The 9,990-nt window shown below is 42.3% G+C and overlaps 2 protein-coding genes across 2 annotated transcripts; one reads left to right on the top strand and one right to left on the bottom strand.

The window, feature by feature from the left end:
• The first annotated feature begins 104 nt into the window (after positions 1 to 104).
• gtpbp6 (GTP binding protein 6 (putative)) lies at positions 105 to 5,151 on the top strand. The gene is made up of 10 exons (XM_076081540.1): positions 105 to 556; positions 632 to 769; positions 849 to 919; positions 2,158 to 2,288; positions 2,371 to 2,441; positions 2,529 to 2,687; positions 3,300 to 3,508; positions 3,588 to 3,736; positions 4,128 to 4,280; positions 4,362 to 5,151. Exons 1-10 carry the CDS (start codon positions 187 to 189, stop codon positions 4,486 to 4,488), a joined length of 1,578 nt encoding a protein of 525 aa, XP_075937655.1. The 5' UTR covers positions 105 to 186; the 3' UTR covers positions 4,489 to 5,151.
• On the bottom strand, positions 4,922 to 8,602 carry plcxd1.2 (phospholipase C, X domain containing 1, tandem duplicate 2). The gene is made up of 6 exons (XM_076081541.1): positions 8,361 to 8,602; positions 7,251 to 7,387; positions 7,006 to 7,134; positions 6,347 to 6,502; positions 5,694 to 5,877; positions 4,922 to 5,603 (listed from the first exon to the last, which is right to left on the bottom strand). Exons 1-6 carry the CDS (start codon positions 8,440 to 8,442, stop codon positions 5,350 to 5,352), a joined length of 942 nt encoding a protein of 313 aa, XP_075937656.1. The 5' UTR covers positions 8,443 to 8,602; the 3' UTR covers positions 4,922 to 5,349.
• Between the last annotated feature and the right edge of the window lie 1,388 nt (positions 8,603 to 9,990).

Genomic DNA, 9,990 nt, shown 5'->3' with positions numbered 1-9,990 from the left:
CTAGATCATGATCTAGATTCTGGACGGTGCATCAACACACCAGCAGGTGGCAGTATTCTCTCTGCAGGCTGCTTTGTGATCTCCAGTGAACAAGAAGAAGAACACGTTCACAGTGCGCATGCGCGGTGGCTCTCTCCTAAAGCACAACAACCATGGACGTAGTGATAACTATACAATAAGAGCACCATGACAGCACTGAGGAGGGTTCTCTCGTGGTTTCCGGTCCTGCAGCGTCGCCGCGCACACACCTGTCTGACGTCATCGGCTACCTGCAGACTCCTTCACAAGCCTCCGCGTGCAGTCGGAGCTGCATGTCCCTCTCAGCTGAGGGCGTTCACGCTGTCCGCGTGCAGGTCGAGGGACAACACGGATGATCTCAGAGGCAGCGGGGTGCACGAGGAGGAGAAAGAGGAGGAAGATGAAGAGGATGATGACTTCATCGATGACAGCGAGGTGGAGGAGCTGTTTCGGCTGCACGCGCCCGCTCAGCAGCACCGAGTGTTCGTGGTTCATCCCGATGTGAAGTGGGGGAGCCGGAAGCAGCACCTGACCACCGGTAGGTAACACACCGGCCACCAGGTGTGCGTGCGCGCGCAGGCGTGTATGTTTATCGAGCTGTTTTTGTGCACAGCTGAGCTGATGATGGCCGAGGCCGTGGGTCTCGTGAACACTTTGGACAACTGGAGAGTGGTGGAGCAGCTCATCCTGTCCACCAAGACACCAGAGAAGAAGAAGATCTTCGGCAAAGGGAACTTCCAGACTCTGACAGGTACTGCTCAGCGTCCACGTGCACGTCTCAGCTGATCGATAGTTTTGATATGAATCATGTTGTGTTTGTGTTTTTGTAGATAAAATCAGACAGACAGCAGGAATCACTGCGGTGTTTGTGAATGTGGAGCGTCTGTTTCCTTCGTCTGAGGTGAACTAAACTACTAGCTTTTTGTATTTTTTTTCACATTTTATTGCATTTTTTAAAATTATATATTTATGTTTTTTCAATTTTGTTTTATTTTCACTGGTTCTGATTCTTGAAAATAGCTTTCTGGCTACACACATGCAGGGACGTGCACAGATATTAGTTACTCTAATCTAAACAAAAGTAGGGCACCCCACTCCCACCCCAGTCTATAAGAAGTGGACGTAGTCTTCATGACGTCACTCTTTAATTTGTTGATGTTTTGAAGCCTTTAGTTCAGCCTTTTGTCCGTCGCCATCTTGTTTTTTTGGAACCAGTGAACAGGAAGTGACCATATGTGGACTGAGGAGGAGTGACGTAGAGAAGGCGTATACATCTCTGGTGGAGACCTGTCAATCACTGTGTAGCCCCGCCCTAAAGCATCCCCTGCTTTATGGTCTGTTTGACTCTAAATGGACCATAATGTACTAAATGAACATCATGCTGTATTGAAGAAGACTTGAAACTAGAGATTGAGACCATAAACTCATGTTTACAATGTTTACTGAGGTAATAAATCAAGAGAGAAGTAGAGTCATTTTCTCATAGACTTCTATACAACCAGAGGAGTCGCCCCCTGGTGGACACTAGAGAGAATGCAGCTTTAACACATGAAGCTTTGACTTCACTTTAAAGAACCAGAGGTTGCCTCCTGGGTGTCACCTGAATGGTGTTAATTATGGTCATTTAACTCTCCACAAATCAATTTAAAAGATATTTTTAATAACAGATCATCCAATTTATTATACCAGTTATCATTTATCATCCGCTCCTCAACCATAACAATAAACCCTTTTACAGCTGCAGTCATTTAAAATATACGTGCACATGTTGGTAACAGAAGTGTCGTTTTGTCCCAGTTATCCAGACAACTTAACAGCGTTAAACATTGAATTAAAACTGTTACCGGCATAAAAACTATCTGCTTGTTTGGTTGTCAGAATCTCTCGTTGAGATCACGACTGTTTCAGAGCAGCCGGTGTTTCAGTTTAACCAGTGACCGTGTTAACTGGTGACTCAACCGAATGCGTCCTCGGTTGCTTGTAGTAGCTTAACGTTAAAGTTTAGATAATAAACACAGATGTATTTAACACTGCTTTGAAGGCTTTTACGAGCACTCCTGCATGTTTTATTTAGGCCTCGTGTACGTCTTTACACACAAGACGTTTTCAGCCGCTGACTGTCGTATTTCCTCCCCACAGAGGGAGTTCGAGGAGGCCTGGGGGGTCAAAGTGTTTGACCGATACTCGGTGGTCCTCCACATCTTCCGCTGCAACGCCAGGACCAAAGAGGCCAAGCTACAGATCTCTCTGGCAGAGATCCCCTTGTTAAGGTAACGTTTTTTATTTATTTACTTGTTTCTTTTCCCAGCATCCATTGGGGTTTTAAAAACGTCTTCATCTGACGGCGTACAGGTCTCGTCTGAAAAATGAAATGGCAAACTTGGATCAGCAGGGCGGAGGGTCGAGATACATCGGAGGCTCAGGTAACAACGCCCGGGGCGATAAAACCACACGCACACCTGTGATTGGATGTTCAGCCGCTGATCCTGCTTGCTGATTGGTCCGTACAGGGGAGACGCTGATGGAGGTCCAGCAGAGACTGCTGAGGGAGCGCGAGATGAAGATCCGCTCGGCGCTGGAGAAACTGAGGAGGAAGAGGAGCCTGCTGAGATCTCAGCGTCGACACAAGGAGTTCCCCACCGTCTCCGTGTTGGGATACACGAACTGTGGTGAGACGCTGGGAAATAAAACAGTTTATATATTTAGTAGAGGCAGGAATCACCAGATAAACCATAATATCACCGTATATTGCGATTTATTATTGTTCCGAAAGTAAATATTATGACAATGCAAAATGTATTTTTTCGCTCAAACAGGGAAGTTAATCATTAAAAGAACAGTGTGTAACATTTAGAGGATTTATTAGCAAACAAGTAATATAATATTCGTAACTACGTTTGTTTTCATTGGTGTTTAATCACCTGAAACTAGGAATCATGTTTTCGTTAGCTTAGCATGAGTTCTTCATATCTATGTAGGGAGCAGGAGGCGGAGTCTGCCATGTTTCTACAGTAGCCCAGAAAGGACAAACCAAACTGACTCAAGAGAGACTTTTATATTTTTACGTTACCAAAGGTATTATCACGATACTCGAGTCACGAAACGATATTATTGCGATTTTAAACATTTTGCGATATGCTGAATATCAAACTTTGTGATGTATTCCAAATGTATTACCCTTTTATAAACTGCATTTTGTCAACATCTTTTTTTTATCTAACAACACACATCGTATGTGTATTATTTAACAGTTCAACCAAACTTATTTTGTTTCCGTTCAGGAAAAACGACTCTGATCAAAGCGCTGACGGGCGACGTCGGCCTTCAGCCCAGAAACCAGCTGTTTGCCACGCTGGACGTCACCGTGCACGCCGGCCAGCTGCCCAGTCACATGACCGTCCTGTACGTGGACACCATCGGCTTCCTGTCCCAGCTGCCCCACCGGCTCATCGACTCCTTCTCCGCCACGCTGGAGGACATCAAACACTCGGTGGGTTTCCACTCTGTGACGTGAAGCAGAACTACAGTTTTTACAGAGGTGTTGACTCGTCTGTCCGTCTCTCTCTCAGGACCTGCTGGTCCACGTCAGAGACATCAGTCACCCGGAGACGGTGAACCAGAAGGTGAACGTGCTGAGAGTTCTGAAGAACATGCAAATCCCCGACAGGCTGATGAGCTCCATGATAGAAGTCCACAATAAAACGGACCTCGTTGAAAAGTAAGAAGACAAAGTTTGTCCTTAAAGGGCCAGCGTGTCGCATTCAGGAGGAGGATTTTAGTTAGCTTAGAATGAGTCCTTCATATCTGCATAGGGAGCAGGAGGCGGAGTCCGCCATGTTGCACAACCAAGTTTTGCTACAGAAGCCCAGAACAGACAAACCAAACACAGACTCTAGAGAGAGACTTCCACATTGTTATGTTACCTGAAGGAAGGGATGCGTTCCCAAGCTCTGTGCTAAACGGGACCTGCTGCTAAATTATTAAAGACCGGAGTGTTCAAGCATGAAACTGTAAACAATAGTGAAACCTAATTCTATATATATATATATATATATATATATATATATATATATCTCCTTTCTGTGTGAACTAAGAGTTTTCTGTCTCAGCTATCAGCTGTCGGAGCCGGACGCTCTGCCCATCTCAGCCCTGGAGCAGCGAGGTCTGGACCGCCTGAGGACGGCGGTGGAGGAAGAGATCGTGAAGTCGACGGGGAAACGCGTGTTAGAGCTCAGCGTTGACCTCAGCTCTCCTCAGTTAAGGTGACGGCCGTCCTCGCTGCTGCGTTTCTTTTTTTAAAATTTTTTTTAAATAAGATGGCTAACGTGCGTCTCCGTCCACAGTTGGCTGTACAAGGAGGCCGCCGTTCAGGACATGCAGGTGAACGCGGACGAAGGCTCGGCCGTCGTCAAGGTCATCATCAGCGCCGCCGCTCACGGACGCTACAGGAAACTGTTCACGGGGAGATGACGGAGAAGAGAGGGATCCGTCCTGCTGCAGCCTTCCAATGATTTATCGGCTCATTTATGCCACACAGGAACAACAACACGCGTCACTGGCTCCCTGGTCCCTACTGAGCATGTGCAGCTCTCCACAGAGACGAGAAAGAACCGAGAGTGTAGCGTTAGCCAGAGCTAGCTAAATGTTAGCATCCTGATAAGGCTGCTGTCAGACGATTAGACGGCTCAGATTAGTCGTTCTTTATGCTTTTTTTTCATGCTGAATAATTTATTTCCAAGAAATAAAAAATGTCTACTTTTCTTTTTCTGTCATTGTTAATTAAATCAACTTATCTATTAGTGGACAACACCTCTCTGTGTAGTTATTATGGTACTCTGGAAACGCATTACTGCAAACTGAACCACAGACATATAGACTGTGTATTGGATAATAAAATAAAATATTTGACAGTATAATTTTATTAAAGAATGACGTACGTTCTTGTAAACATATTGCACATCAGAGCTGTAGAGTCACAACATACAGAATGTTTTCTGGTGGAATAAAAACTGAATGTTAGAACTCGTCATGTAGACGCTTCTGAACGGACACAAGAACTGAGACGAGGACATCGTGTATTCAGAAGGTCATTTGGTTTCAGCTCCTGTGGAATAAAATGTTTTTTTAACATTTGACGGCGTTCTTCCGTTTCTGGTCCAGTGTGTCCTTTTGTGGTCTTCGTGTCTCATTTTGGTCATATTGCATCTCTTTGTAGCAGTATTCGGTCTTTGTGTGGTCTTTTGGTCATAGTGCATCTCTCCAGTCATCTTTGTGTCTCATGTTGGTTATTTTCTATTGTGTCAGTTTCTGCTCATCTTGTCTCTTTGTAGTCTAACATTTGACGGCCTTCTTCCGCAGTAGTTTATGGTTCAGTGCGATGACCAGAGAGCAGAGAGGAAGTGGACCCACAAAGTCTCCTGCGATGATGTTGAGGCTCTTTCGGTCTGATCCTGGTTCCTGCTCCTCCAGCCACGTCCTCAAACCCTCCCAGTTACTGAAGGTCAGCGTCCGCAGAGACTGCTTGGGGTGCTCGGCGATGTAAAACCTGTCAGCTGTGAGGTTCAGGCCGGAGACGAAGAAGCCCTCTGGACAAACATGGAGACACAAAGCGCTGTGATGTTTGGAACTTAAGTTAGCAGTGAGAGTCAAACGTCTAAAGTGTTAAAGACCCTCACCTGGACGTCCCAGGTCTTTGTTCCAGTCCAGGTAGCTGGTGACTCCCTGCGCTGTGCGCTGGTTGGCCCACCAGTAAGGGATGGGGGGCCACAGCTCTGCATGTCTCGCTGCAAACTGGGAGTCGTAGGACAGGACGACCTGGTAACCAGACGTCCACAGGCTCCGCAGGGTCAGGACTGCTTCCTGTGGAGGACACGTTAGGGCCTGTGTGAGGCTTTGAGTTGTTTCTATGATGGACAGATTATGAGACGACGGGCCCCTGGGAGCAGAGATGTAAAGCCCCACCCCCACCCACCCCCCAATTCTACAGAGGAACAAGAGCCACAGATGCTAAGAGACATATTTTTGGTAATTTTGAGTCTCTTTGTGGTAGTTTGTTTTGTCTTTGTAGTCGTTTTGGCTCTCTTTTTGGTCGTATTAGTCTCTTTTGTGGTAGTCGTTTTATGTCTTTGTAGTTGTTTTATGTCTCTTTTTGGTCGTATTTGGTGTCTTTTGTTTATTTAGCGTCTCTTTGTGGACTTCCAAACAAAAAAGATTAACAGTGAGGAAGAGGTTCTGGCCCAGGGGCCACTAACATATTTGGCCCCTAACCAGAGCCCAACAGGCCCCTTCGGTAGTCGCTCTATGGTTTCTATAAGAGGAGACAGCTGACCTTCTGGGGGCAGAGTCTTGATCCGAAAAGCTTCTTCAGGGAGAAAATGAACAACTGATGGAGTCTGTCGTCGATTCCCTCAAAATGGCTGCAAGCCAGAATAACGACCTCCTTTGGGTGAGACGTCAGCCAGACGGCCACAGACGACAGTGTTTCCTGTAGAAGAAGACATTTAATGTAATTATGCTGTAAAAGCCTAAACTAATACTTTTCATTAAAGGAATGCTTCATCTCTAAAATGACCATCTGTAGAGCAGTTATTCACACACAGGGGTTCGTACGAATAAACCACACGAGAATGCTAAATACTCGCCTGCCAATATGAAATGAATGGGGCTTTTATTGTGAAGGAAAGAGGAAGGAGTGGATATGGCCCTCCTAGTTGAGACAATGGAGCCTACATGATGTTTTATGAATATATTAAGCAATGCAATTGGTTGATGACTTTTTTTCGTGGTGCAAAAGCTCAGAAAAACTGTCCTTGTTCCTCTTTTTCATTTAGTTTTGCTGTTGTTAGTTACTTCTATTCATCAAGACTTTTCTCTGCGTTTTATTATTCTCCATTCACCGTGAAGGGATGAGAGACAAACTTCAAAGATTCAAAGTAACACAGGATGAGTAACTGATATACAGATGTTCTTTAAGACGATTAAACTCACCAAAACGGTTAAATGTGTGTATATGACGTGTGTGAAGTACAGGTCTCTGGATGAGTCGTTGGGTTTGTGAGCGATACGCAGATCGAAGTATCGAATCCCCATCGAAAGCTGCTCCTCGATGCTTTTGTCCTGCGAGGAAGAGGAAGAGAAAGAGGAAGAGAAACTCTTCTATATGTCGTACTGCCTTAGTCCCATAGGGGTCCTCACACCACTTTTAACATACACACACACACACACACACACACCTGTGTTGTGGCCCATTTAAAGATGGCAGGTCTGGTGAAACAGTAGAAAAGTCCGTCCAGGAGCCTGAAGGTGTCCGGTTCAGACGGGATCAACGGGGAGTTGATGTCCAGACAGTAGCTCATGGCGTCATGGCTCCCTGAACAGGTGAGAACGGACAAGCTTTATTTCCTGTGTGGTGACCGTTTGTGTGACTACACACAGTCTTGTGTTTATGTGTTCTCAGGCTTTTCCTCCAAAAGAGACCGTGGCCTCACGGAGACTTCTGGAATTAATAAATAAACCAAAACAGGTGATACTAAGTCATTGTTCTGAGATACTTGGACATTATTTTTGAGAAATAAAGAATAATCAGAAATGATGTAATGTTGCTGGTGTTACATGAATATGGATGAACCAATTACATTGACTGGTTCTCTCTTCTTCGTGTTCCAGCTACTTTAGGTAGAACTACAAACTGCTGTTAATTTACAGTAAAACTACAGAACCAGAAAATCAACTCACTTAAACTTTATGGACATTTTAAACCTCCTAAACTGTTTTACAGGTTTTATTTTACATGTAAAATATTTTTATATATAACGTTATCTTATTTTAAGTTATCTATCAAATGATCTGCCCTAATTTTACTTTTACTTTTTTGTACTTAACTGTATTTTATTTTACATTTTAAAGATGTTAATTTGTAAAATGATCTGCCCTATTTCTTCAATTCTAGGGCTTTTTACATAACTTTATTTTCTTTCAATTATTTTCATTCATCTACCAAATGATCTTTACTGGTGAATTCTGGGTGTTTTTTGCACAACCATTTTATTTAATATTTTCATTATTTTAATTCATCAAATAACTTTATTGTCTTTTAGTATTTTATAAAGATATTGCCTCTTAGTCAGTACTTCTCTTTCTTGTTGTTTTTCTGTAATTGACTCGACGTCATTATAAACGAGGGTGACCCTCCATAATGATAAATAAAGGTTAACGTCTTTAGACCAGTATTTAGTCTCCTGAGACGTTATCTAATCGAACTGCTCCTCTGAGCTGCTATGACTTGATGTCTCGTGAACGGAGGATTGCTTAGCAACACAGAGGAGAAGAGGTTGTGTAGTTACCGGGTATGGCCAGGTTAGTCAGGGGAACGTCCCACAGCTCCTCCGGGAGACCCGACATCCAGTCCTGACAGCGGGGATCCATGCCGGACCTGCGGGAGAGAGACTCACTAAAACCAGGTCTGAAGTGTAGATCCGAGGTCAGTCATGACATGTTGGATCCTCTTCCTTCATCCAAGTCCTTTAAATGATCGACCTCAGACACACCAGCGGGAGGAGGAGCTCACTTTATGTTTCCTCATTCTTCTGCTGACTGACAGCTGCGCTGCAGAACGAGTCACTCACAAGTGTTTCTCTGAAGACAATCTGGGAATTCATGTGACGCTTCAGAAGAAACCGCTGACTTTGTGTTTCTACGTGTCTGCAAACACATGACTGACGTGTTTCGATGACGTAGAAGGGGGCGGAGCTAAAGGCAAACAAGAAACAAGTTGAGCTGGAACAGAATGTAGAGAAGAATACTGATGACAGGGTAGAAGGTACATTCTTACTGTTTATGCAACGTTAGTGAACACAGATAGTGTCTTCTCCCAAATATATGGACCATTACGGACAATGTGGTGACAAAAAGATCCTGTAAGTGGTTATAATGAGAATCTGTCTCCAAATAATGACTCAGTATCCAAAAATAATGAGTTAATAACTCAAAATAATGACTTAGTATCTCCAAATAATGAGTTAGTATCTCTAAATAATGACTTAGTATCTCCAAATAATGATTTAGTATCTCAAAATAATGACTTAGTATCTCTAAATAATGAGTTAATAACTCAAAATAATGACTTAGTATCTCCAAATAATGATTTAGTATCTCCAAATAATAAGTTAATAACTCAAAATAATGACTTAGTATCTCAAAATAATGACTTACTATCTCTAAATAATGACTTAGTATCTCCAAATAATAAGTTAATAACTCAAAATAATGACTTAGTATCTCAAAATAATGACTTAGTATCTCTAAATAATGACTTACTATCTCTAAATAATGATTTAGTATCTCAAAATAATAAGTTAATAACTCAAAATAATGACTTAGTATCTCAAAATAATGACTTAGTATCTCTAAATAATGACTTACTATCTCTAAATAATGACTTAGTATCTCCAAATAATGACTTACTATCTCTAAATAATGACTTAGTATCTCCAAATAATGACTTAGTATCTAAAAACAATGACTTACTATCTCTAAATAATGACTTAGTATCTCCAAATAATGACTTAGTATCTAAAAACAATGACTCAGTATCTCTAAATAATGACTTGGTATCTAAAAATAATGACTTAGTATCTCTAAATAATGAGTTAGTATCTCCAAATAATGACTTAGTATTTAAAAATAATGACTTAGTATCTAAAAATAATGAGTTAGTATCTCTAAATAATGAGTTAGTATCTCTAAATAATGAGTTAGTATCTCTAAATAATGAGTTAGTATCTCCAAATAATGACTTAGTATCTCAAAATAATGAGTCAGTATCTAAAAATAATGAGTTAGTATCTCAAAATAATGAGTCAGTATCTAAAAATAATGACTTAGTATCTCAAAATAATGAGTTAGTATCTCAAAATAATGAGTTAGTATCTCTAAATAATGACTTAGTATCTCTAAATAATGAGTTAGTATCTC

The sequence above is a fragment of the Anarhichas minor genome, unplaced genomic scaffold, assembly GCF_050575085.1.
Source record: "Anarhichas minor isolate MPS153535 unplaced genomic scaffold, ASM5057508v1 ptg000081l, whole genome shotgun sequence".
NCBI lineage: Eukaryota > Metazoa > Chordata > Actinopteri > Perciformes > Anarhichadidae > Anarhichas > Anarhichas minor.
The sequence above is the reverse complement of the archived record's forward strand: the minus strand, read 5'-3'. Positions and strand labels throughout refer to the sequence as shown.

Bases quoted from the DNA above. Each gene is read 5' to 3' on its own strand.
- gtpbp6 (XM_076081540.1), top strand. From the start codon at position 187: ATGACAGCACTGAGGAGGGTTCTCTCGTGGTTTCCGGTCCTGCAGCGT. The intron at 2,688-3,299 runs GTGAGACGCTGG...GTTTCCGTTCAG, and splicing joins GTTGGGATACACGAACTGTG to GAAAAACGACTCTGATCAAA. The intron at 4,281-4,361 runs GTGACGGCCGTC...CTCCGTCCACAG, and splicing joins CTCAGCTCTCCTCAGTTAAG to TTGGCTGTACAAGGAGGCCG.
- plcxd1.2 (XM_076081541.1), bottom strand. From the start codon at position 8,442: ATGGATCCCCGCTGTCAGGACTGGATGTCGGGTCTCCCGGAGGAGCTG. The intron at 7,388-8,360 runs GTAACTACACAA...TCACCTGTTCAG, and splicing joins GACTAACCTGGCCATACCCG to GGAGCCATGACGCCATGAGC. The intron at 5,604-5,693 runs GTGAGGGTCTTT...ATGTTTGTCCAG, and splicing joins CAAAGACCTGGGACGTCCAG to AGGGCTTCTTCGTCTCCGGC.